The sequence below is a fragment of the Procambarus clarkii genome, chromosome 80 (assembly GCF_040958095.1).
Source record: "Procambarus clarkii isolate CNS0578487 chromosome 80, FALCON_Pclarkii_2.0, whole genome shotgun sequence".
NCBI lineage: Eukaryota > Metazoa > Arthropoda > Malacostraca > Decapoda > Cambaridae > Procambarus > Procambarus clarkii.
The window spans coordinates 13,545,413-13,571,072 of record NC_091229.1 but is presented as its reverse complement, the minus strand read 5'-3'; the positions used below and the strand labels follow the sequence as shown (position 1 = coordinate 13,571,072).

The 25,660-nt window shown below is 44.0% G+C and overlaps 1 protein-coding gene across 1 annotated transcript; it reads right to left on the bottom strand.

Annotated features, from left to right (window-relative positions):
- Positions 1-27: 27 nt before the first annotated feature.
- On the bottom strand, positions 28-9,653 carry LOC123746347 (tetranectin-like). Its single transcript, XM_069314763.1, has 5 exons — positions 9,477-9,653; positions 8,887-8,931; positions 8,359-8,418; positions 5,126-5,305; positions 28-5,024 (listed from the first exon to the last, which is right to left on the bottom strand). Exons 1-5 carry the CDS (start codon positions 9,625-9,627, stop codon positions 4,771-4,773), a joined length of 690 nt encoding a protein of 229 aa, XP_069170864.1. The 5' UTR covers positions 9,628-9,653; the 3' UTR covers positions 28-4,770.
- Positions 9,654-25,660: the final 16,007 nt, after the last annotated feature.

Sequence of the window (25,660 nt, the reverse complement as noted above, 5' to 3'; positions counted from 1 at the left end):
GAATGGAGGCTCACTCAAACTCATTGGTAAGATTAAAAGTTTACTGAAGAAAATATACACATTTGCATAAGGAAATAATATAGGTGGAATTGTCTGATGGCGGCAACACCCCTCTCGTTGCGTCTCTGGCAACACGGTCAGCTGACTGGGTCCACTTGTCAGTCGGCGGGCACACACCTCGCGCCTCTGGCAACACGATCAGCTGACTGGGTCCAACTGTCAGAGAGCGGGGCACACCTCGCGCCTCTGGCAACACTATCAGCTGGCTGGGTCCAACTGTCAGATCGGCGGGAACACACCTCGTGCCTCTGGCAACATGATCAGCTGAACGATTCAAAGTTCGTTTCTGGCTTCTTGAAAACCAGCCACTACTTCCAGATACACTGACGTCACCGCATCTATATATTTATGTTCCACCACCAACTCATGCCTACATGAGCTACTTGGCTCCTAGCCTAACACTATCATATAGACAATAAATGGTAACAAGAAATGTTCACGATATACAGAATATCCTAGCTCGCCTAGATCAAAGGGGTAAAAGGAGGGATAACTATCTACCTTACTTCATTCCATTACGAAGCTGACTCGTCCTCTGGCGAGGGATGTTGGTGTTCCCGGTCCTGGCTTCTGGTCTTTCGTTGATTAGTTCCCATACACACGAGTTCCTCAGTCGTCCTCATAGTAGTGCGTCTTTGCCGTCCTCACACAGCAGGGACTGTCCTCCTCTTCTTCGGGGTACTGGAGTCAGGTACCTGAGCTGTCGTCCTCGTCCTCCTCCTCTCGCTGGCACTGTAGACACACTTGCAGTCCAGTACAGCTTCCCCTTGCCTTACTTTCAGTAGATTCGGCCCGGCCGTCACTACTCGCTTGATATGTAGAACGTGGTCCGCTGGGCGTCCCAGACGTCTCCAGCCCAACGTTCGTCCCTGCTGCAGACTCTTGATAATGGAGCTCTTGACTCTCCAGCCCGGCCAATCCTTGCTTCTTGGCACTCCACGGGATGTCTGCAGTATCAAAGTGATGCTTTAATCCACTGGTAGGGGCTCTCTGGCCTCTAGATCGGGAGCTCACTGGAACGCGTCCTCACTTTGTGAGGGTCCGTGACGTACTCTGCCCACCCAGGCGCCAGCCGCCCTAGGAGCCCTCCTCCTTGTGACGTCACACCGCCCGACAGCTCTCGTCATTGGTCACTTCCGGCACGTGATCCTACCTGACCAATCAGGTGCCGGCAGGCGCCGCAACGCTTTGGCGGGAAACAGAATGGCTCGGAGCCATCTTGTGACTCAAAAGGGAGTGAGCCCCTTGCATAATCAAACTTAAATGCAATTTCACAGTCAACCTGATAACTCTCCACACTCTCACATATATGAAAATGTTTCCTGGATCTCAGAGAACGCTCAGTTTATGAAGATATGACTCTTTAAGCTGGGTTAGGAGAAATATAGGCGTGGGACACCGTCACAATACACACATACATACTTACATACATACATACATACATACATACATACATACATACATACATACATACATACATACATACATACATACATACATACATACATACATACATGCATGCATACATACATACATACATACATACATACATACATACATACATACATACATACATACATACATACATACATACATACATACATACATACATACTCCACAATCCATACATGCTTAGACAATAGCCTGTTTTTGCCACCTTTACCCCATTTAGTCAGATGTAATTGATAACATATTAATTCCTAGAATGTATTAAGAACATGATTTCAGTATCCCAACAGCTCATTTACCCCAAGTGATCTTAAACTTTTGTACTGTTAATTCATTTTGATGCATGACAATCAGCAAAGTAAGCATAATATTCAAGCAAGTCCAAAAATATTGTTAACTACCCTTATTTATTCAAACACACCAAAAATCGTAATTACATGATTAAATGCTAACCTATATACAGTTCATATGGTTGAACCATGGTGTTTATGATGCATTGAAATATAAAAATCAGTTTAATAATAATTTGAGATAAAAGTCGTACTAAGATACAACAATTAATTACATAATTAATCACTATATCACATCAATTAATCACTATACACACACACACGCAATGTTGCACTTATACATAAACTAAAAATAGACGAAATTATAACACTCAGCATAAAACACACATTTTCACTCAGTATTACACAAGTGTGTAATATTACCTTGTAGTTACATGGCATTTTTCTCATATTACCACAACATAACCACCTAGGGCCTAACCTTTAATTTGCCATATTCTTGTGAAAGTGTTAATTTGGGTTATAAACCTAACAGACATGTGCCTAACATGCATGGCTCTTTGCTGAATATTGCAACTTCATTGTTAAGAAAGGGTTGATTTTGGATAAAAAAAACCTAAATGACTTGTACCTAACCTGCTTGGAACTTTGTTGAATATTGTATCTATATTCTTAGAAAAGTGTTGTTTTGAATATGCACCTAACTGCCCTGTGCTAAACCTGCCTGGATCTATGTTCAATATTGCAACTGTATTGCTAGAAAAGTGTTTATTTTACACATCAACTCAGATACCCTGTTCCTAACCTGCCAGGATCTTTGTTCAATATTCCTGGCAATGTTTTGTTTTCGATATGGACTCATCAACCATGAACCTAACCTGCCTTGACCTAACGTCATTTTTGGGAAAGTGTTTTTTACATCAACCCAACCGCCCTGGACCTAACCTCTGATACCGGAATCTTGGTTCAGTGTTGCATCTTATTCTTAGCCATGTTTGTTTTTGTTTGTTTTTACATCAATATAACCAAGCCAGCCAACCCAAACCTCAATTACCCGGGTTAATGGAAATGTGTTTTTATTGGGCATTTTCTCTTCATAGGCTCAACTTAACCAGCCTCTACCTAACTTTATACACCTCGGTCTGAACTCCATTTTACACATATTCTTAGGAAAGCGATAAGATTCACTATATCTATATCATTAAATAATCAAATTTTCCTTAACCTAACCTATAATTAAGGGCTTTATAAACCCCCACCCCTCCTTTACCTGGAAATTATTCTATATATTTATTTATTTATCTATTTATTTATGCATATACAAGAAGGTACATTGGGAATGTGAGGATACATAAAATGGTAATTACAGTCTTGTAAACCACTAGCACGCGTAGCGTTTCGGGCAGGTCCTTAGTCTAAGAAAATTTTAAGTAGGTAAATACTTGCAAAATTTATAAAAAAAAATGATAACAGTTACATGGCAAGAAAAAAAAAGATGAGAGAAAATTGTAGGTACAGTATATTAAAGCACATAGGTAGCTAAGATTGATTGCAATGACAGCTTGAATGGTAGTTGACAAAAATTGGTAGGCACAATACAGCATATGGCTAGCACATAAAAGAAGACAAGACTCCTCTACATTTTCTAAATTATTATAAATTAGGGTAATATGTCATAAATAAGAATAAATTAGGGATAAATTTAGATAATATAACATAAATAAAGGTCAAATATGGATAAATTAGGATATGTCATAAATTAAGACAATAGGACATAAATTAAGATAATATGACCTAAATTTAAATAATGTGACATAAATTAAGATAATATTTTATAAATAAAGATAATATTATATAAATTAGGGTTCATTAGAGATAAATTAGGGTTAAATAAGGATAAATTTGGATAATATGTGAAACTATATTTTCACCTTAATTATCCATAATTTACCCTAATTTTCGAGGAAAGAGGGGAGGGAAGATAAGGCCCCTAGTTAAGGGTTAGGTTAAGGAAAATTGGCTTATTTATTAATATAGCTTCAAGAAGTGATCATGAACAGTACAGCTAGGAGGAATGCCTAGGTGCTGTACACTTGGAGTGCTCATGAGCAGTACAGCTTGGAGGAGTGCTCATGTGTTGTACAGCTTGGAGGAGTGTTCATGAGTAACACAGCTTGGAGGAGTGTTCATGTGCTGTACAGCTTGGAGGAGTGCTCATGAGCAGTACAGCTTGCAGGAGTGCTCATGTATTGTACAGCTTGGAGGAGTGCTCATGAGCAATACAGCTTGCAGGAGTGTGCATGTGCAGTACAGCTTGGAGGAGTGCTCATGTGTTGTATAGCTTGGAGGAGTTCTCATGTGTTGTACAGTTTGGAGGAGTGCTCATGTGCTTGTACAGTTTGGAGGAGTGCTCATGTTTTGTACAGCTTGGATGAGTGTTCATGTACAGTACAGTTTGGAGGAGTGCTCATGTTTTGTACAGCTTGGAGAAGTGCTCATGTGTTGTTCAAGTTGGAACCTCAAATTATTTTCTCATGAATCATGTATATTATAATTTATCATTTGAATCAAAGAGCTCATCACTTTATTATTACATATTGTATTAGATAAATGCTCCAGGGTACACACTTGGTCCTAGTGATGACCTGCCAGGTCTCGGAGGTGCTCCTCGAGGGACACAAGTCAAGTGTTAGTGCTAGGACAGGGAGCAGGTTTTACTCTAAGGTCAGGAGGTATGTGTTACCCCAAGGTCAGGTGGTAAGAGTTACTCCAAGATCAGGTGGTAAGAGTTACTCCAAGGTCAGGAGGCAAGTGTTACTCCAAGGTCAGGAGGCAGGTGTTACTCCAAGGTCAGGAGGTATATGTTACTCCAAGGTCAGGTGGTAAGAGTTACTCCAAGGTCAGGTGGTAAGTATTACTCCAAGGTCAGGAGGCAGCTGATACTTCAAGGATAGAAGGCAGCTATGGCAATTTAAGGCAATTTCAGTTTCTCACAAATAACTCCACGAAGTTCGTGGCAAGGAAGATCAAAGAAAAAATAATGTTCTTCCTTGTACAAAAATATGCAGTTTTGAGAGGTTCCTCCGTCGGGCTCCTGAATATTGTCATTAGGGCCGTCACCCCAAAAGGGGGTTCCCATCTTGACCTGGGTACCATCAGTCCAGAAGTAAGATCCCTCGTGGCCTTCATCTCTCCCACCGACCCAGTAAGACAACTTAGCCAGACCTGCGGACATATTGAAGAACAGGTGAATATTATCAGAGGGAAATTATTATGCTATAATACAGTTTTCAGGAACGACATAGGTCTTGAGCTGAAGAACTCACCGTTACTGTGAAGGTACCTGACGAGGTAATACATGAAGTTGCCACAGTCAACCTTGACAATCTCGCCGCCCTTCTGCTGACAGTGACGTCTCATTGTTTCCCAAGTTCCCGTCAGTGCCGTCTCCACCAAGATACAGTGACCATACACGTCCACAAACGGTGCCACGCACTCCACGACCCCTGTGGGCGACAGAGCACACGACTCATGCAGATGAATATATTAGGCAACTCTTATGTCGAGGCTTTTATATTCAATGAAACATTACTTAAGATTTTTAGTAGAATGTAGTTTGTCATGAAGGTCATACCTGGTTACCTGGTTGATGGGGTTCTGGGAGTTCTTCTACTCCCCAAGCCCGGCCCGAGGCCGGGCTTGGGGAGTAGAAGAACTCCCGAAGAAGGAGTACTCCCGAAGAAGGAGTAGAAGAGTAGAAGAACCGGGCTCGACTTGTGAGAGTTTGGTCCACCAGGCTGTTGCTTGGAGCGGCCCGCAGGCCCACATACCCACCACAGCCCGGTTGGTCCGGCACTCCTTGGAGGAATAAATCTAGTTTCCTCTTGAAAATGTCCACGGTTGTTCCGGCAATATTTCCTATGCTTGCTGGGAGGACGTTGAACAACCGCGGACCTCTGATGTTTATACAGTGTTCTCTGATTGTGCCTATGGCACCTCTGCTCTTCACTGGTTCTATTCCACATTTTCTTCCATGTCGTTCACTCCAGTACGTTGTTATTTTACTGTGTAGATTTGGTACTTGGCCCTCCAGTATCTTCCAGGTGTATATTATTTGATATCTCTCTCGTCTTCTTTCTAGTGAGTACATTTGGAGGGCTTTGAGACGATCCCAATAATTTAGGTGCTTTATTGCGTCTATGCGTGCCGTATATGTTCTCTGTATTCCCTCTATTTCAGCAATCTCTCCTGCTCTGAAGGGGGAAGTGAGTACTGAGCAGTACTCAAGACGGGACAACACAAGTGACTTGAAGAGTACAACCATTGTGATGGGATCCCTGGATTTGAAAGTTCTCGTAACCCATCCTATCATTTTTCTGGCTGTCGCAATATTTGCTTGGTTATGCTCCTTAAACGTTAGGTCGTCAGACATTATTATTCCCAAATCCTTTACATGCTGTTTTCCTACTATGGGTATATTTGATTGTGTTTTGTACTCTGTATTATGTTTAAGGTCCTCATTTTTACCGTACCTGAGTACCTGGAATTTATCACTGTTAAACATCATGTTATTTTCTGATGCCCAGTCGAAAACTTTATTAATATCAGCTTGAAGTTTTTCAATGTCCTCAGCCGAGGTAATTTTCATACTGATTTTTGTGTCATCTGCAAAGGATGATACGAAGCTGTGACTTGTATTTTTGTCTATATCTGATATGAGAATAAGGAAAAGCAGCGGTGCAAGGACTGTACCCTGAGGTACAGAGCTTTTCACTGCACTTGGACTAGATTTTATATGGTTGACAGTTACTCGCTGAGTCCTGTTTGACAGAAAACTGAGTATCCAGCGTCCTACTTTACCGGTTATTCCCATTGACTTAATTTTGTGTGCTATCACGCCATGGTCACATTTATCGAAAGCCTTTGCGAAGTCCGTGTATATCACATCAGCATTCTGTTTCTCTTCTAATGCCTCAGTGACTTTGTCGTAGTGCTCAAGTAGCTGTGAGAGGCACGATCTTCCCGCTTGAAATCCATGTTTGCCCGAAACGCATTGCGTAATAGTGGCTTTAGGCATTGTATGTACTAGCTCTATCTATATATCAATCCATTAATGTAACATCACTTGTATGTAAGTATGTACCTTACCTGAATAAACATATTTATTTATTTATTTATTTATGTTGGCCTGGGTTGTGAAGGTCATTGGTCTCCATGAAATTGGTGACCTGACTCCTAATCACTCTCTCAAATACTTTTATGATGTGCGATGTTAGTGCAACTGGTCTATAATTTTTTGCCAATGCTTTGCTCCCTCCCTTGTGTAGAGGGGCTATGTCTGCTACTTTAAGTGCATCTGGTATCTCCCCCGTGTCCAAGCTCTTCCTCCACACTATACTGAGTGCCTGTGCTACCGGCACTTTGCATTTCTTTATAAATATTGAATTCCATGAGTCTGGACCTGGGGCCAAGTGCATGGGCATGTTTTCAATTTCCTTTTCAAAATTTAGTGCGCTCGTGTTTATATCAGTTATATTTACAGGGGTTTGAATATCCCGCATAAAGAAATTGTCTGGATCTTCCACCTTCATGTTGTTTATTGGAGTGCTCAACATGTCCTCATACTGCTTTTTTAGGATTTCACTAATTTCTTTGTCATCCTCCGCGTATAAACCTTCACTTGTACGAATAGGTCCAATACTGGCAGTGGTTTTTGCTTTTGATTTCGCATATGAGAAGAAATATTTTGGATTTTTCTTTATTTCCTGAATTGCTTTCTGTTCTAACTGCCTTTCTTCAGTTTCATATGAGTGTTTCAATTTCCGCTCGATTTCTTCAATCTCCCTATTTAAATTATTCCTTCTTTGACGGGAAATTCGTGTCTGCATAAGCAGTTCCGTTATTTTTTTCCTGCGTTTATAGTGTCGTCTGCGTTCTCTTTCTACGTTAGATCTCTTTCTGGCTTTCATGTCAAGCTTGTGCTCCGGTGAGGTAAGCTCTTAGCTAATGAGACCTATGAACTACAAGGTCAGGTGATCAAGGGAACTACAAGGTCAAGTGACCAAGGGATCTACAAGGTCAGGTAAACCAGGGAACTACAAGGTCAGGTGACCAAGTGATCTACAAGGTCAGGTGAACAAGGGGAACAGTTTTCGAATACGACATTTGCCTTCTCTTAATGCTAAAGAGGCCCATCAGACAAGTGAATATTTGATGTCAAATGAATTTACGTATTCATCAATAGTGAACGCCCCTTAATACAGATGACTTTAAGTGTGTGCAACCTCCTATGGTCACTGCTGGTGGCAATGATGAGCAGTTTTGAACTTCGTCGTGAAGTTTTTGGATAATGTTGTTGATAGTGATGCTGTTTTATAACTTCTTTGTCTCTAATGGGGAACACTATTACCCTTGCCAGAATCTTGGGGAACACTATAACCCTCACCATCATATTATAGAACACGATAACCCTCACCATCATCTTGGGGAACACCATAATTCTCATCATCATATTAGGGAACACCATAACCTTCACTATCACCATGGGGAACAGTATTACCCTTACCAGCATCTTGGGGAACACCATTAGCTTTAACAACGTTCTGCAAAGCCGCTATTTCTGGAAAGGGAAAACAAATTATGTGAATAATTTCTGATTAAGATCTTGAAAGCGAAATATTTATAAAATTGACATTTATCAGTCAAGAAGGGTCGTTTAAAATCACTTTATTAAACAATAATCTATTCATCTAGAATTTGTTAATAAATCGGTATGTAAAAGTTTCAATGGTCCTCCAGAGCAGTGATCCTCAAACGGGTCGAGGCGCTTGACACCCAGAAGAGGAATATCTGTTAAGAGGATGAACTCTTAACTGAGAAAGAACGTACTCAGTACACTATATACATATCAAATGAAATGCCAATACACAGTTAAGTAGTCCTTCAATAATGTCTGGCTCCTCAGAGTGCTTCTGCCACACCACACTAGCAAAGTGTACTAGAAATGAGCCAGATTGCAACCTACCATTTTGTGAGTAGTTGACGTAAACAAATTAAGAACAAGTGTACAAAGGCAAGAGCCACTCACCGGAGGTAATGTTTGATTGCAGGTCGTTCAGCCACTCTCTTATTACTGAAATATAAACGACGAAAACAACATTACAATAACATGGTCGGTAATGAATAGAGGTATTAACAGTAGTTTATGTAGTCTTGGTCGCTTCTGTCTTATATCCTTCTGTTGTCTCCTAAACCTGCAATACCGTGATCTCCTGAACCTTCAATGTCTGTTATATCCTAAATGTTCGGTGTCTTTTATCTTAAAGATAACTTTGTGATCAGCTTAGGTTATAATGTTGACAAATTATTACGACTATTGAGAAGGAAATTGTAATTAAATAAGCAAGTAACTGACCAAGGTACTGACTAGAAAAGAAAAATTTAATTTAAAGATATATAATCAGTGAACTTCACTTCACCACCAGCTGTATTATCCAACTCAACTACACTTACCGCCACACCACACTCCAACACCAGCACTATCATCCAACTCAACTACACTTACCGCCACACCACACTTCAACAACAGCTCAATCGTTCAACTGGATTAAAATTTTTACCGCAGTAAACTTCAGTAGCTCCTACGTGACTGTGAAGCTGCTCCAGTAGTCTCCTTACCTCTGGTTCCGGAGTCGCGTTCAGCCAGCATGTTGGACATTGCCAGCTGGTTGAGGAGCAGCGTGTTGGATAGATCTTGAAGTGTCTGAATCTCTTGGGCAGCCGTCACCAGCGCCAGCACCGACAGCAGGATGGCTGAGAATGTTGCCATGGCGACCTCTCGGTGATCATTGGGGGAGTGAGGCAGGCACCCGTTGTTGCTTTATTTATACACTCGCCTGGCATGGATACACGCAGGCACGCACGCACTCACGCACACACACACACACACACACACACACACACACACACACACACACACACACACACACACACACACACACACACACACACACACACACACACACACACACACACACACACACACACACACACACACACACACACACACACACACACACACAAACACACACACAATTTGTTTGTTTGACGTTTGTTGTTTGCTGAAGCTCAATGTTTGCTGACGACGCCAAAATTATGAGAAGGATTAAGACAGAGGAGGACAGCTTGAGGCTTCAAGAAGATCTGGACAAGCTGCAGGAATGGTCGAACAAATGGCTGTTAGAGTTTAATCCAAGCAATTGTAATGTAATGAAGATAGGGGTAGGAAGCAGGAGACCAGATACAAGGTATCACTTGGGAGATGAAATACTTCAAGAGTCAGAGAGAGAGAAAGACCTGGGGGTTGATATCACGCCAGACCTGTCCCCTGAAGCTCATATCAAGAGGATAACAGCAGCAGCATATGCCAGGTTAGCTAACATAAGAACGGCCTTTAGAAACTTGTGTAAGGAATCTTTCAGAACATTATTTACCACATATGTCAGACCAATCCTGGAGTATGCGGCACCAGCATGGAGTCCATATCTAGTCAAGCATAAGACTAAAATGGAAAAGGTTCAAAGGTTTGCCACCAGACTAGTACCCGAGCTGAGAGGTATGAGCTACGAGGAGAGACTACGGGAATTAAACCTCACTTCGTTGGAAGACAGAAGAGTTAGGGGGGACATGATCACCACATTCAAGATCCTCAAGGGAATCGACAGGGTTGATAAAGACAGGCTGTTTAACACAAGGGGCACACACACTAGGGGACACAGATGGAAACTGAGTGCCCAAATGAGCCACAGAGATATTAGAAAGAACGTTTTTAGTGTCAGAGTGGTTGACAAATGGAATGCATTAGGAAGTGATGTGGTGGAGGCTGACTCCATACACAGTTTCAAGTGTAGATATGATAGAGCCCAATAGGCTCAGGAACCTGTACACCTGTTGATTGACAGTTGAGAGGCGGGACCAAAGAGCCAGAGCTCAACCCCCGCAAGCACAACTAGGTGAGTACACACACACACACACATCAACTTGTGACCATCATGTTGGGTGGACGTGGGGTTGGGAGCTCCTGGTTCACTAGTGGAGTGGGAGGGGTAATTCAGGCAACTTCGAAGTGAAAAAGGGTGTACAAGTGAATGAAAAAACCTTGGGTTTTGACCAAAGCCATAAGGTAGTGAAGAAAAACAGTTTAAGTTGCGTAATTCAAAATAGTTGAGGAAGTACTGTGGCAGTGTGCAGTGTGGAGCGGACCTCACCGACCTCTGACCGTGACCTCACCCCCGGCAGCAACCCTTCTACCACCACGTGGGACGACGCTTGGAGATTCACTCACCTATTGTGTTAGCAGGACGGTAAGATACTTGGAACCCCTGTGGGTAAGGTTGCATTATAGCAATGACTAGGTCAGGAAGGGTGTCTAGGTCCAACAGTATTATGATTGAGGAAGAAGATAGGTTTGTGGAGAAGATGATTGGGAAATTTGTAGAGAAGAGGGATGTTTGGATAGGTGATCTAATCCAGGGGATTAAAAGTGAAGTCTTTAATAAGATACAGGGCGAGGTTCAAAGACTCAAACAAGAGTTTATGGATTATATTCAAGAGGAAATCAGGAAGAGCAGGGTAGAATGGCAAGGAGAAATATCTAGGCTTACTAATGAATTTGGCAGGAATAAGGGAAGCTTGGCAGGGGAAGGGGGAGTATTAGTAGGTGGAGTAGCGGGTGTGGGAGGGGTGGGGGTCAGCCAGGGAGGGGGCCACCAGCATGACCCTGAACTGAGAAAGAGGACAATCATAATCCATGGATTGCTTGAAGCCAGGGCACCATCGAGGCAGGAAAGGATGGAGATTGAGGATTTGGAGCTATAGGGGATCTTGAGAGACATGAGAGCCAGGATGGCAGGGAATGAGGTGCAAGTCCAAAGACGCATTGGGCCATACAACTGTAACAGGAAACGACCTGTCCTGGTACAGTTCACTAACGAAGAGGCAGTGGATTACATACTGCATCACAAACACTTACTCAGAGGTAGCGAAAATTACTACAACGTATATATTGACAAATTCATGACGAAGGAGGAGCAGATAGCCCACAGAGCAAGCAAACAACAATACAACTCTTCCCATTTGAGCGTAGCTAAACACCCCAATGCTAATCCACACTATGCTAACCAGCTCACACCTTCTCAGGTCACTCCCTCCCCAAATCAGCCCTCTCTGCCCCTGCTTATCTCCCCAACACCTCCCTTGACCCCTCTGACCCCACTGCAGTCAAATTTATCCCACATTCTAAGGACCCCCTCATCACCTCAACCCCCAAAACCCGTCCAGCCCTCATCCCCTCAACCCCCAAAACCCACCCAGCCCTCATTCTCTCAACCCCAAGAACCCACCCAGCCCTCATCCCCTCAACACCCAAAACCTACCCTGCCCTCACCCCTCCTCATCCCCTCTCCTTCCATGTGACCCCCCACCCTTGCCAGGGGGTGGGAGGTTCCCCCCACCCCCTCTATCCTTCTCCCTCCCAACCTCTCAACCTCTATCTGACTCCCAACCTTACGCTATCTCCCAACCCCTCTATGCCCTCCCTAATCTTCAGACCCAGTATGCCCTTCCTACTCCAGACCTACCTACCCAGGCCCTACCCAAGACCATCCTACCTACCTTCCTAGAAGCCCAGCCCCCATTAGCCCCCCAAGCACCCCTCCTGACCTCTTTCACCCCCCATACACCTGCCGGACCCCCCCCCAGACACCCCCTGGATCCCCCCGGACATCCCCCGGATCCTCCCCGCCCCCAGTCATCCCCCAGACACCCCTCAGATCCCCCAGATCCCCCAGATCCCCCCTGCCCCCAGTCACCCCCCAGACACCCCCCAGATCCCCCCAGACCCCCAGAGAAAGGGAGAACTCTGGTACAAGAGTTTCCATGAAGAATCTCAAGGTTTGGTACACCACTGCTGATGGGGTGTCTAATAAAGCAGAAGAGATAAAAGAAAGAGTGAGTGAAACAGATCCTGACAAAGTTGCAATTGTGGAAACTAAAATTAATGACATGATCTCAGATGCAATCTTTCCTGAAGGGTACCAGGTGATACGAAAAGAGAGGACACAGAGACAGGGAGGGGGAGTGGCACTCCTAATAAAGCGGAAATGGAAGTTTGAAGACCTGGGAAATCGAGTTACCAATGAATGCACAAGCTTCATACATGGAATTCTGACAGTAGATGGGAGGAAGATTGTGATCTTGGTAATCTACAATCCCCCACCAAACAGTAGAAGACCCAGGCAGGAGTATAATGACAACAACAAGGCATGTATAGATGAACTGCAGAAGGCAGCAACACTAGCCCACAGAATGAGAGCGAAGATGCTAATCATGGGGGACCTAAATCATGGAGAGATAAATTGGGAATCAAGGAATCCCCATGGAGGGGACGAAACGTGAGGAGCAAAATTAGTAGATGTTATTGACAGGAATTTCCTAACACAACATGTGAAGGAAGACACAAGGGAAAGAGGAGGAGATGCACCGAGCCTATTAGACCTGATTTTCACCCAGAACGTAGAAGATATCGAGAATTTAGAGCATAAAATACCTCTAGAGGCCAGTGACCATTGTGTCCTAGTCTTTGACTACATGATGGAATTCAAACTTATGACCATGGGACAAGAGATCTGGGAAAGGAGAGTTGACTACAGGAAAGGGGACTATAAGAGGATAAGGGACTATCTGGGTGAAGTGCAGTGGGAGGAAGAAATTAGAGGAAAAATAGTCCAAGATATGATGGACCTAGTCATACAGAAATGCCAGGAGGCCGAAGAGAGATTTATACCAACGGTAAAGGGAAAAAATAAGAAGGAATATAATAACCCATGGTTTAATAGACAGTGTCAGGAAGCAAAAATGGCCAGCAGGCGGGAGTGGAGGAAGTACAGAAGACAAAGGACAGAGGACAACAGAAGCAGATACAACAGAGCTAGGGACGATTACATTAACATAAGACGAACATCGGAAAGGGACTATGAGAACGATATTGCAATCAAAGCGAAAAAACAACCGATATTGCAATCAAAGCGAAAAAACAACCTAAGTTACTACACAGTCATATAAGAAGAAAAATGTCGGTGAACGACCAAGTGACAAGACTAAGGAAGACAGAGGGGGCATATACTGAAAGTGACAAGGAAATCTGCGAGGCACTGAATGCCAGTTTCCATGGAGTGTTCACTACCGAGCCTGAGCAGCTCCCATTGTTGGAAGGGGTTACCCTAGATGAAAGACTATCAGATATAGAGGTGACAGCAGAGGAGGTAATGAAACAGTTGACAACTCTAGATGCAACTAAAGCAGTTGGACCAGACAAAGTATCACCGTGGATACTAAAAGAAGCAGCACAGGCCCTCAGCGTGCCTCTGGCAATGATCTTTAATGAGTCACTTATGTCGGGAGAATTGCCCAGTTGCTGGAAGAAGGCAAATGTCGTGCCGATCTTCAAGAAAGGTGATAGGGAGGAGGCACTTAACTATAGACCTGTATCACTGACAAGCATCCCCTGTAAAATACTGGAAAGAATAATTAGGCTACGAATGGTTGCACACCTGGAGAACATTAGGTTTGTGAACAAACATCAACATGGGTTCTGGACAGGGAAATCGTGCCTAACAAACCTTCTGGAATTCTATGATAAAATAACGAGGATAAGACAGGACAGAGATGGTGGAGCAGACTGCATATTTCTGGACTGCCAAAAAGCCTTTGATACAGTACCGCACATGAGACTGCTGTTCAAGCTCGAGAGGCAGGCGGGGGTGGGGGGAAAGGTCCTAGCATGGATAAGGAACTACCTAACAGGAAGGAGCCAAAGAGTTACGGTAAGGGGCGAGAAGTCGGACTGGCGAACAGTAACAAGTGGAGTACCACAAGGATCGGTGCTGGGACCAATTCTATTTCTTGTATATGTTAACGACATGTTTACAGGCGTTGAGTCCTACATGTCAATGTTTGCGGATGACGCAAAGTTGATGAGAAGAGTTGTGACAGATGAGGATTGCAGGATCCTCCAAGAGGACCTGAACAGGTTGCAGAGATGGTTAGAGAAATGGCTACTGGAATTCAACAGGAGGAAATATAAAGTTATGGAAATGGGATTAGGAGATAGGAGACCAAAGGGACAGTACACAATGAAGGGGAACAGCCTACATGTGACGACGCGCGAAAGAGACCTGGGGGTGGACGTAACACCTAATCTATCTCCTGAGGCACATATATATAGGATAACGACAGCAGCGTACTCTACACTGGCAAAAGTTAGAACATCATTCAGAAACCTAAGTAAGGAGGCATTTAGGTCGCTTTACACTGCCTACGTGAGGCCAGTCTTAGAGTATGCCGCCTCATCATGGAGTCCCCATCTGAAGAAGCATATAATGAAACTGGAAAAGGTTCAAAGGTTTGCAACGAGACTCGTCCCAGAGCTACGAGGGATGGGGTATGAGGAGCGCCTGAGGGAACTGTGCCTTACGACACTAGAAAGAAGAAGGGAGAGGGGGGACATGATAGGAACGTATAAGATACTCAGAGGGATTGACAGAGTGGAAATAAACGAAATGTTCACACGGAATAGTAACAGAACGAGGGGACATGGATGGAAGCTTGAAACTCAGATGAGTCACAGAGATGTTAGGAAGTTTTCTTTTAGCGTGAGAGTAGTGGGAAAATGGAATGCACTTCAGAAACAGGTTGTGGAAGCAAATACTATTCATAATTTTAAAACCAGGTATGATAGGGAAATGGGACAGGAGTCATTGCTGTAAACAACCGATGCTCGAAAGGCGGGATCCAAGAGTCAATGCTCGATCCTGCAGACACAACTAGGTGAGTACAACTAGGTGAGTACACACACACACAGTGTTTGATTGACACACACACACACTCTGTCCGCTTCATGAAACAGACAGTGAGAAAGATCTAGGAGTTGATATCACACCAAACCTGTCTCCTGAAGCCCATATAAAAAGAATAACATCTGCGGCATACGCAAGGATGGCTAACATCAGAACTGCCATCAGAAATCTGAGTAAGGAATTCTTCAGAACCTTGTATACCACATATGTATATACAAGACTGTATCAATACAGTCTCCGTGGTGTAGTGGTAAGACACTCGCCTGGTGTTTCGCGAGCGCTTTGTCATTGGTTCGTATCCTGGCCGGGGAGGATTTACTGGGCGCAAATCCTTAACTGTAGCCTCTGTTTAACGCAACAGTAAAGTGTGTACTTGGTTGTAACAACGATTCTTCGCGGCGGGGATCGTATTCCAGGGACCTGCCCGAAACGCTACGCGTACTAGTGGCTCTACAAGAATGTAACAACTCTTGTATATATATATAAAAAAAAAAAAATGTAGTGCCAATCCTGGAGTTTGCGGACCCAGCATGGAGCCCGTACCTTGTCAAGCACAAAACGAAGCTGGAAAAAGTTCAGAGGTATGTCACTAGGCTAGTCCCAGAACTAAGAGGCATGAGTTAATGAGTTATGAGGAAAGGCTGCATGAACTGCACCTCATGTCGCTGTAAGACAGAAGAGCTCGGGAAGACATGATCACCACATACAAAATTCTCAGGGGAATTGAAAGGGTAGACAAGGATGGATTATTTACCACGGTTGGTACACTCACAAGGGGACACAGGTGTAAGCTTAGTACCCAAATGACCCACAGATACATTAGAAAAACTTTTTCAATATCAGAGAAGTTAGTAAATGGAATGCCCAAGGAAGTGATGTGGTGGAGGCTGACACTATACACAGTTTCAACTGTAGATATGATTGAGCTCGAGAAGCTCAAGAATCTGTACACCAGTAGATTGACGTTTGATAGGCGTGACCAAAGAGCCAAAGCTCAAAGCTCACAGCAAACAGTAAAGGAACAGGTAATGAATATAAGGATAGGGGCAGAAGGATTCACTACAAACGACATGGAAGTGTGTGAGGAACTGAATAAGAAATTCCAGGAGGTCTTCACCTTAGAGCAAGGAGCGATTCTAGAGATAAGAGAGGGAATAGTTAACCAGGAACCACTAGAAGAGTTTGAGATTACCAGTGGGGAAGTAAAGAAGTGTTTAGTAGAGTTGGATGTGACAAAGGCTATAGTCCCAGATGGACTCTCCCCTTGGATACTAAAGGAAGGAGTAAAAGCATTGTGCCTGTCACTCTCCATGGTGTATAACAAATCACTGGCAACAGGAGAACTGTCAGAAATTTGGAAAGCAGCAAATGTAGTCCCGATATACAAGAAGGGGGATAGACAGGAGGCACTAAACTACAGGCCAGTGTCCCTAACCTGCATACCATGCAAGCTGATGGAGAAGATTGTGCGAAGAAAGCTAGTGGAACATCTGGAGCGAATGAACTTTGTAACACAGCATCAACATGGGTTCAGGAATGGCAAGTCCTGCCTCACAGGGCTGATTGAATTCTACGACCAGGCAACAAAAATCAGGCAAGAAAGAGAAGGGTGGGCAGACTGCATATTTTTGGATTGCCAGAAAGCCTCTGATACAGTACCACACAAGAGGCTAGTGAAAAAAACTTGAGATGCGAGCTGGAGTGAAAGGGAAGGTATAAGGGAGTATAATCCTTATCCCCGTTGGATAAGTCAACGAGTCACTGTGAGGGGTGAAGTCTCGGACTGGCGTGACGTCACAAGTGGAGTCCCGCAGGGGTCAGTCCTTGGACCAATACTGTTTCTGATATATGTAAATGATCTCCCAGAGGGTATAGAATCGTTTCTCTCAATGTTTGCTGATGATGCAAAAATTATGAGGAGGATTGAATCAGAGGATGATAGTAGGAGGCTACAGGACGACCTAGACAGACTGAATGAATGGGCCAACAAATGGCTGATAAAGTTTAACCCGAGTAAATGCAAAGTAATGGAACTGGTCTGTGGAAACAGGCCAGACACAGGATACAGAATAGGAGATGAAGTACGCAATGAAACGGAAAATGAGAAAGATCTAGGAGTTGATATCACACCAAACCTGTCTCCTGAAGCCCACAAAAATAATTACGTCTGTGGCATATGCGTGGCTGGCTAACACCAGAACAGCCTTCAGGAACCTGTGTAAGGAGTCATTCAGAATCTTGTGTACCACATATGTAAGACCAATCCTGGAGCATGCGGCCCCACTATGGAGCCCGTACCTTGTCAAGCACAAGACGAAACTGGAAAAAGTTCAGAAGTATGCCACTAGACTAGTGTCAGAACTAAGAGGCATGAGTTACGAGGAAAGGCTGCAGGAAATGCACCTTACGACACTAGAAGACAGAGGAGTGAGAGGAGACATGATCATTACCTACAAAATCCTCAGGGGAATTGACAGGGTAGACAAGGATAAACTATTCAACAGTGGTGGTACGCGAACAAGGGGACACAGGTGGAAACTGAGTACCCAAATAAGCCGAAGTAACGTTAGAAAGAACTTTTTCAGTGTTAGAGTAGTTAACAGGTGGAATGCATTAGGTAGCGATGTGGTGGAGGCTGACTCCATACACAGGTTTAAATGTAGATATGATAGAGCCCAGTAGGCTCAGGAATCTGTACTCCAGTTGATTGACGGTTGAGAGGCGGGACCAAAGAATCAAAGCTCAACCCCCGCAAGCACAAATAGGTGAGTACAAATAGAGGGTACAAGACAAAGTTAGAGAAGATTCAGAGGTATGCCACCAGACTAGTCCCAGAACTGAGTGGTTTGAGCGACGAGAAACGGCTAAGGGTGCTAAACCTCACGTCCCTGGAAGACAGAGGAGTAAAGGGAGACATGTTAACCACCTACAAAATTCGCAGGGGAAATGACAGGGTGGACAAAGACAAACTATTTTGCACGGGTGGAACACGAACAAGGATTCGTATTTCACACAATTAAGCAGTGGAATTAAACATCAATGTGGGACACAGATGGAAACGTAATAACCAAATGAGCCATAGAGACATTAGAAAGAATTGTTTCTGTGTTATCTTGAGAGGTTATCTTGAGAGTATTTCGGGGCTTAGCGTCCCCGCGGCCCGGTCCTCAACCAGGCCTCACAGCCCCAGGAAGCAGCCCGTAGCAGCTGGCAGACAGAAATAAAACGGAATAGATGCAACAGGGCCAGGAATTACTACATAAACATAAGAAAATTGGTAGAAAGAAATTATGAAAATGATATTGCCTTCAAAACAACAAAACAATTGAAACTCCTTCATAGCCATCCATTTAAGAAAGAAAATGACAATGAATGACCATGTGAACAGATTACGAAAAATGGGAGGCATGAATAAAAAAAAATTGTGAGTAGCTCAATGCCAGCTTCCATGGAGTGTTCACTACTGAGCCTGAATAGGTTCCATAGCTAGATGAGGAAGCAGCCCCCTGACGAGAAACTACTAAATATTGAGGTAACAGCAGAGGAAGTAAGAATACAACTAGCATCACTGGATGTAGCTAAAGCTACTGGGCCTGAAAGAGTATCACCACGGCTATTATAAGAAGCATGACAGGCCCTCAACTTACCTCGAGCACTAATCTTTAATAAGTCACTTTCAAAGGAGGAATTGCTCAGCTGCTGAAAAAAGACAAACGTGATGCCAATCTACTAGAAAGATAGAGAAGAGGCACTTAACTACACACCAGTGTCACAAGCATCCATGCAAAGTACTTGAAAGAATTATAAGGGTAAGACTAGTTGCAAACCTAGAAAGAATTAGGTTTGTAAGTAAACAATAACATGGCTTTGGAGATGGGAAATCATGCCTGACGAACCTCCTGGAATTTTTATGATAGGGTGACGAAAATAATTCAAGACAGAGAAGTCTTGGCAGATTGTGCATTTTTGGACTGGTAAAAAGCCTTTTATACAATACCACTCAGGAGGTTAGTATACAAACTTGAGAGACAAGCAGGAGTAGACGAAAAAGCACCGTCATGGGTAAGGAATTACCTGACAGCCAGGTTTCAGAGAGTAAAAGTGAGGGGCGAGGAGTCATACTGGCGTAGAGTAACAATCAGGGTGCCTCAAGGATCGGTGCTGGGTCCTATACTATTCCTCATTTATGTAACTGATTTGATTGCAGGAGTTGAGTCTTATATTTCAATGTGTGCAGATGACGCAAAACTAATGAGGAGGGTTAAGACAGATGAGGTTTGTAAGATTGTCCCAGATGATTTGATCAGGTTCCAGAGCTGGTCCGAGAAATGGCTGCTAGAGTTTAACACCAGCAAGTATAAGGTGATGGAAACAAGATCAGGAGCCTTGAGATCGAAAGGCCATTACATGGTGAAGGGAAACTACCTCCCTATAACGACTAGAGAAAATAAACTTTGGAATGGACATAACACCAAACCTAATTCCAGAGAGACATATGAATAGTACGTCAGCCACATACTCAACGCTGGCAAATATAAACTTATTTCAACGCTGGGAAAAGTCTGAACAGCCTTCATGAACTTGAATAAGGAGGCTTTCAGATTGCTGTCCAAGAGCTTTTGGACCTCTAGCGGGGTCTATGAGCTCGATCCAACAGACACAACTAGCTGAGTACACCCACCCACACCGGCAGAGGCAAAAACAAATGGCCAGAGTTTCTTTTACTCTGGTGCACCTGTTCACCTAGCAGTAAATATGTACCTTGGAGTTCGACAGCTACTACGGGCTGCTTCCTGAGGATGTGTGTGTGTGCACGTGTGTTAGAGAGAAATAAATATAGTAAATGTGATAGCTCGGTAGAAAGGCGGGGTCCAAGAGCTTGTTGTGGGGAAAACCTGACTCCAATAACTAGTAATTAAACATATACTTCGATAACTATGAAGGACCACCACTTTTTGAGAAAAAGTAGAAAACAAAATAAGACAATAGAAAAACTGATCCCAAGAACTAGTGTCCTATGGATCTTAGTGAAACTGTATTTCTTATATAAATGGAGTCAAATTAACTTACACAAAATTGGGGTGTTACATGCTAAAAGATTAATACACCCCCCTAGCATTATTCTGGTGCTGGTTCTTCACCAGAGTAAATAAAATATGAAAGTAAATAAGGTTGATTATATAGTATTAATTGGAGGTAAATGCTCCTCAATATACTACTGAAATGTTGAACAGCATCAGTTAATCAATGGGTTAGTGTAATTGATCTCCTTGGGAGATCACTACTGTAACTACAGAGTTAGTACTACAGGTAAAAAGGGGACAGCTTAGCTGTAAATCTAGAGAGGTGTTATCAGTTGCTACGCTCCACCGACGACGTGTTGTATAGGGCAAATTGTTGCACGGCAAGGTGGGAAGCCTAGCACCTCGGTTGGCGTCGCCTTGGTACTGAAAGGCAATTACATTGTAGAAATCTTCTACATAACAGATAACTACAAATGAATCCTAAATCATGAGGATAACTGTAGGAAATTTCAGCCAACATCTGTGCAATTTATATTCAAGCACTGTAAATTCCTTCTATAGAGAAATAATGAAAATAATCATCTATTTAGATTGTAAAATTACTAAAGATACGTACGGGATTTTATTATTCTATATACGGCCTAACGACTGCTAGCCTAAATGTTAACTGTGGCCACATGATAACAAACAGATAAACCTAGCTGCCGAGCCGCGTGTCCGTTGATGTGGAGACTTGAGCAATTCTTCGTCCTCCAGCTGCTGCTTGAAAGGCGTTGACTTTGGAATTGCAGATATGCTAGTCGAGGACACGGCTATATTATGCCAGATAACGTGGCACCGCTCTACTGGTCGTGGGAGCGAAATAAGTATGGTCAAAACGTAGCTCTGCTACACGCTGTCAATGGCGTCTGAGTCGTGCTCTCTCCTCCTCAATCTGGTGACGCTCTCCAGTCTTCTTCCTCTTCCTTATTGCGCATGCGCGGCTCTCAATAGACATCTTGAGCGTAAATGTATATGTATATATCGCAATTGACTAAGGAAGGAAGAGGTAGTGACGAGTATTAATATCACATTAAATTCTTCTGTGATAAAATAGAATTTCTCGTAACATAAATTGGCTTATTAAAGTTGTGCCACTAATCGAGGAAATTAAAGTAAAATCATTTACATTAAAGTAATTTCCTCTAGAATGTTTAATATCAACTAAATAAGGGAGTTCCAGTAAATAGCGGTATACTACGAAATTAAACTTATTAGTAAGTAACTATTTTTAGTAAAGGAAATGATAAACTGGACTCTTGTTATAAATCCAACTAAATGTGGAGAGAATTCATGTTGCTGCCTGTCGTTCCTCACGTCGTCACTCTCACTAGGAAGAATCTGGCAGTGAATAAATCATGATAATGATTAAATCTACAAGTTAGAAATTTTAGTAACTACTTTGGTTAATACAAAAGTTGCATAAAATACAAAGATGTATCAAACTGTTGGTTATTTCCAACACTAATAGCTCGATTCCGCAGAAATAAATAGTAAATACAATGTCACAAACATGTTACCTATTTAGAGTAGTTTCTACTCCTCAAATCAATGGATGAAATCTGGCTGTGTGTGTGTGTGTATATGTGTGTGTGTGTGTGTGTGTGTGTGTGTGTGTGTGTGTGTGTGTGTGTGTGTGTGTGTGTGTGTGTATACTCACCTATTTGTACTTGCGGGGGTTGAGCTTTGGCTCTTTGGTACCGCCTCTTTGTGTATATGTGTGTGTATATGTGTGTGTGTGTGTGTGTGTGTGTCCCGCCTTTGGTCCCTCCTCTTTGTGTGTGTTTGTGTGTGTGTACTCACTTAGTTGTACTCACCTAGTTGTGTTTGCGGGGGTTGAGCTCTGGCTCTTTGGTCCCGCCTCTCAACCGTCAATCAACAGGTGTACAGATTCCTGAGCCTATCGGGCTCTGTCATATCTACACTTGAAACTGTGTATGGAGTCAGCCTCCACCACATCACCCCCTAATGCATTCCATTTGTCAACCACTCTGACACTAAAAAAGTTCTTTCTAATATCTCTGTGGCTCATTTGGGCACTCAGTTTCCACCTGTGTCCCCTTGTGCGTGTTCCCCTTGTGTTAAATAGACTGTCTTTATCTACCCTATCAATCCCCTTCAGAATCTTGAATGTGGTGATCATGTCCCCCCTAACTCTTCTGGAGACTTCTGTGTGTGTGTGTGTGTGTGTGTGTGTGTGTGTGTGTGTGTGTGTGTGTGTGTGTGTGTGTGTGTGTGTGTGTGTGTGTGTGTGTGTGTGTGTGTGTGTGTGTGTGTGTGTGTGTGTGTGTGTGTGTGTGTGTGTGTGTGTGTGTGTGTGTGTGTGTGTGTGTGTGTGTGTGTGTGTGTGTGTGTGTGTGTGTGTGTGTGTGTGTGTGTGTGTGTGTGTGTGTGTGTGTGTGTGTGTGTGTGTGTGTGTGTGTGTGTGTGTGTGTGTGTGTGTGTGTGTGTGTGTGTGTGTGTGTGTGTGTGTGTGTGTGTGTGTGTGTGTGTGTGTGTGTGTGTGTGTGTGTGTGTGTGTGTGTGTGTGTGTGTGTGTGTGTGTGTGTGTGTGTGTGTGTGTGTGTGTGTGTGTGTGTGTGTGTGTGTGTGTGTGTGTGTGTGTGTGTGTGTGTGTGTGTGTGTGTGTGTGTGTGTGTGTGTGTGTGTGTGTGTGTGTGTGTGTGTGTGTGTGTGTGTGTGTGTGTGTGTGTGTGTGTGTGTGTGTGTGTGTGTGTGTGTGTGTGTGTGTGTGTGTGTGTGTGTGTGTGTGTGTGTGTGTGTGTGTGTGTGTGTGTGTGTGTGTGTGTGTGTGTGTGTGTGTGTGTGTGTGTGTGTGTGTGTGTGTGTGTGTGTGTGTGTGTGTGTGTGTGTGTGTGTGTGTGTGTGTGTGTGTGTGTGTGTGTGTGTGTGTGTGTGTGTGTGTGTGTGTGTGTGTGTGTGTGTGTGTGTGTGTGTGTGTGTGTGTGTGTGTGTGTGTGTGTGTGTGTGTGTGTGTGTGTGTGTGTGTGTGTGTGTGTGTGTGTGTGTGTGTGTGTGTGTGTGTGTGTGTGTGTGTGTGTGTGTGTGTGTGTGTGTGTGTGTGTGTGTGTGTGTGTGTGTGTGTGTGTGTGTGTGTGTGTGTGTGTGTGTGTGTGTGTGTGTGTGTGTGTGTGTGTGTGTGTGTGTGTGTGTGTGTGTGTGTGTGTGTGTGTGTGTGTGTGTGTGTGTGTGTGTGTGTGTGTGTGTGTGTGTGTGTGTGTGTGTGTGTGTGTGTGTGTGTGTGTGTGTGTGTGTGTGTGTGTGTGTGTGTGTGTGTGTGTGTGTGTGTGTGTGTGTATGCGTGTGTGTGTGTATTTTCAACTTATTTACTTGCAGTTGAAAATAAAATCAAGTGAAAGAAAACGTGCCCAAACGGCTCTGTCCAGCTTGGGAATTGGCTGATCCATATGTAACATGCCCAATGGACCTGGAGTGGACGTGTGATAGTTTGCGCACATATGATCACTCCCTCTATAGAGGCTGGCATTTTCATGTCAATATACATATCCACTTAAGCACAAGTGGTATTTATTACGAGATATAATTCATATGGTGTCAATATAATACAATATGGTGTCTCTCTGAGCCACATCAAGTACCACCAGCAGGATGGGTATAGTGTGTCTCTGTAACCCTTCCACTACCACCTGCAGGATGGGTATAGTGTGTCCCTGTAACCCTTCCACTACCACCTGCAGGATGGGTATAGTGTGCCTCTGTAACCCTTCCACTACCACCTGCAGGATGGGTATAGTGTGCCTCTGTAACCCTTCCACTACCACCAGCAGGATGGGTATAGTGTGTCCCTGTAACCCTTCCACTACCACCTGCAGGATGGGTATAGTGTGCCTCTGTAACCCTTCCACTACCACCTGCAGGATGGGTATAGTGTGCCTCTGTAACCCTTCCACTACCACCAGCAGGATGGGTATAGTGTGCCCCTGTAACCCTTCCACTACCACCAGCAGGATGGGTATAGTGTGCCTCTGTAACCCTTCCACTACCACCTGCAGGATGGGTATAGTGTGCCCCTGTAACCCTTCCACTACCACCAGCAGGATGGGTATAGTGTGCCCCTGTAACCCTTCCACTACCACCTGCAGGATGGGTATAGTGCCTCTGTAACCCTTCCACTACCACCTGCAGGATGGGTATAGTGCCTCTGTAACCCTTCCACTACCACCTGCAGGATGGGTATAGTGTGCCCCTGTAACCCTTCCACTACCACCAGCAGGATGGGTATAGTGTGCCCCTGTAACCCTTCCACTACCACCAGCAGGATGGGTATAGTGTGCCCCTGTAACCCTTCCACTACCACCTGCAGGATGGGTATAGTGTGCCTCTGTAACTCTTCCACTACCACCAGCAGGATGGGTATAGTGCCTCTGTAACCCTTCCACTACCACCTGCAGGATGGGTATAGTGCCTCTGTAACCCTTCTACTACCACCTGCAGGATGGGTATAGTGTGCCCCTGTAACCCTTCCACTACCACCTGCAGGATGGGTATAGTGTGCCTCTGTAACCCTTCCACTACCACCTGCAGGATGGGTATAGTGCCTCTGTAACCCTTCCACTACCACCTGTAGGATGGGTATAGTGCCTCTGTAACCCTTCCACTACCACCTGCAGGATGGGTATAGTGCCTCTGTAACCCTTCCACTACCACCTGCAGGATGGGTATAGTGCCTCTGTAACCCTTCCACTACCACCTGCAGGATGGGTATAGTGCCTCTGTAACCCTTCCACTACCACCTGCAGGATGGGTATAGTGCCTCTGTAACCCTTCCACTACCACCTGCAGGATGGGTATGTGCTACATAATAAATCAAATCTCATAAGGACGACCGCGATACAAGTACAAACCCTGACGCCAATGTGGTATT

Excerpts from the sequence above, each read along its gene's own strand:
- LOC123746347 (XM_069314763.1), bottom strand. The coding sequence starts at position 9,627 with ATGGCAACATTCTCAGCCATCCTGCTGTCGGTGCTGGCGCTGGTGACG. Across the intron at positions 8,932-9,476 it reads ACGCGACTCCGGAACCAGAG|TAATAAGAGAGTGGCTGAAC; the intron begins GTAAGGAGACTA and ends TTTATATTTCAG. Across the intron at positions 8,419-8,886 it reads GCAATCAAACATTACCTCCG|AAATAGCGGCTTTGCAGAAC; the intron begins GTGAGTGGCTCT and ends TTCCCTTTCCAG.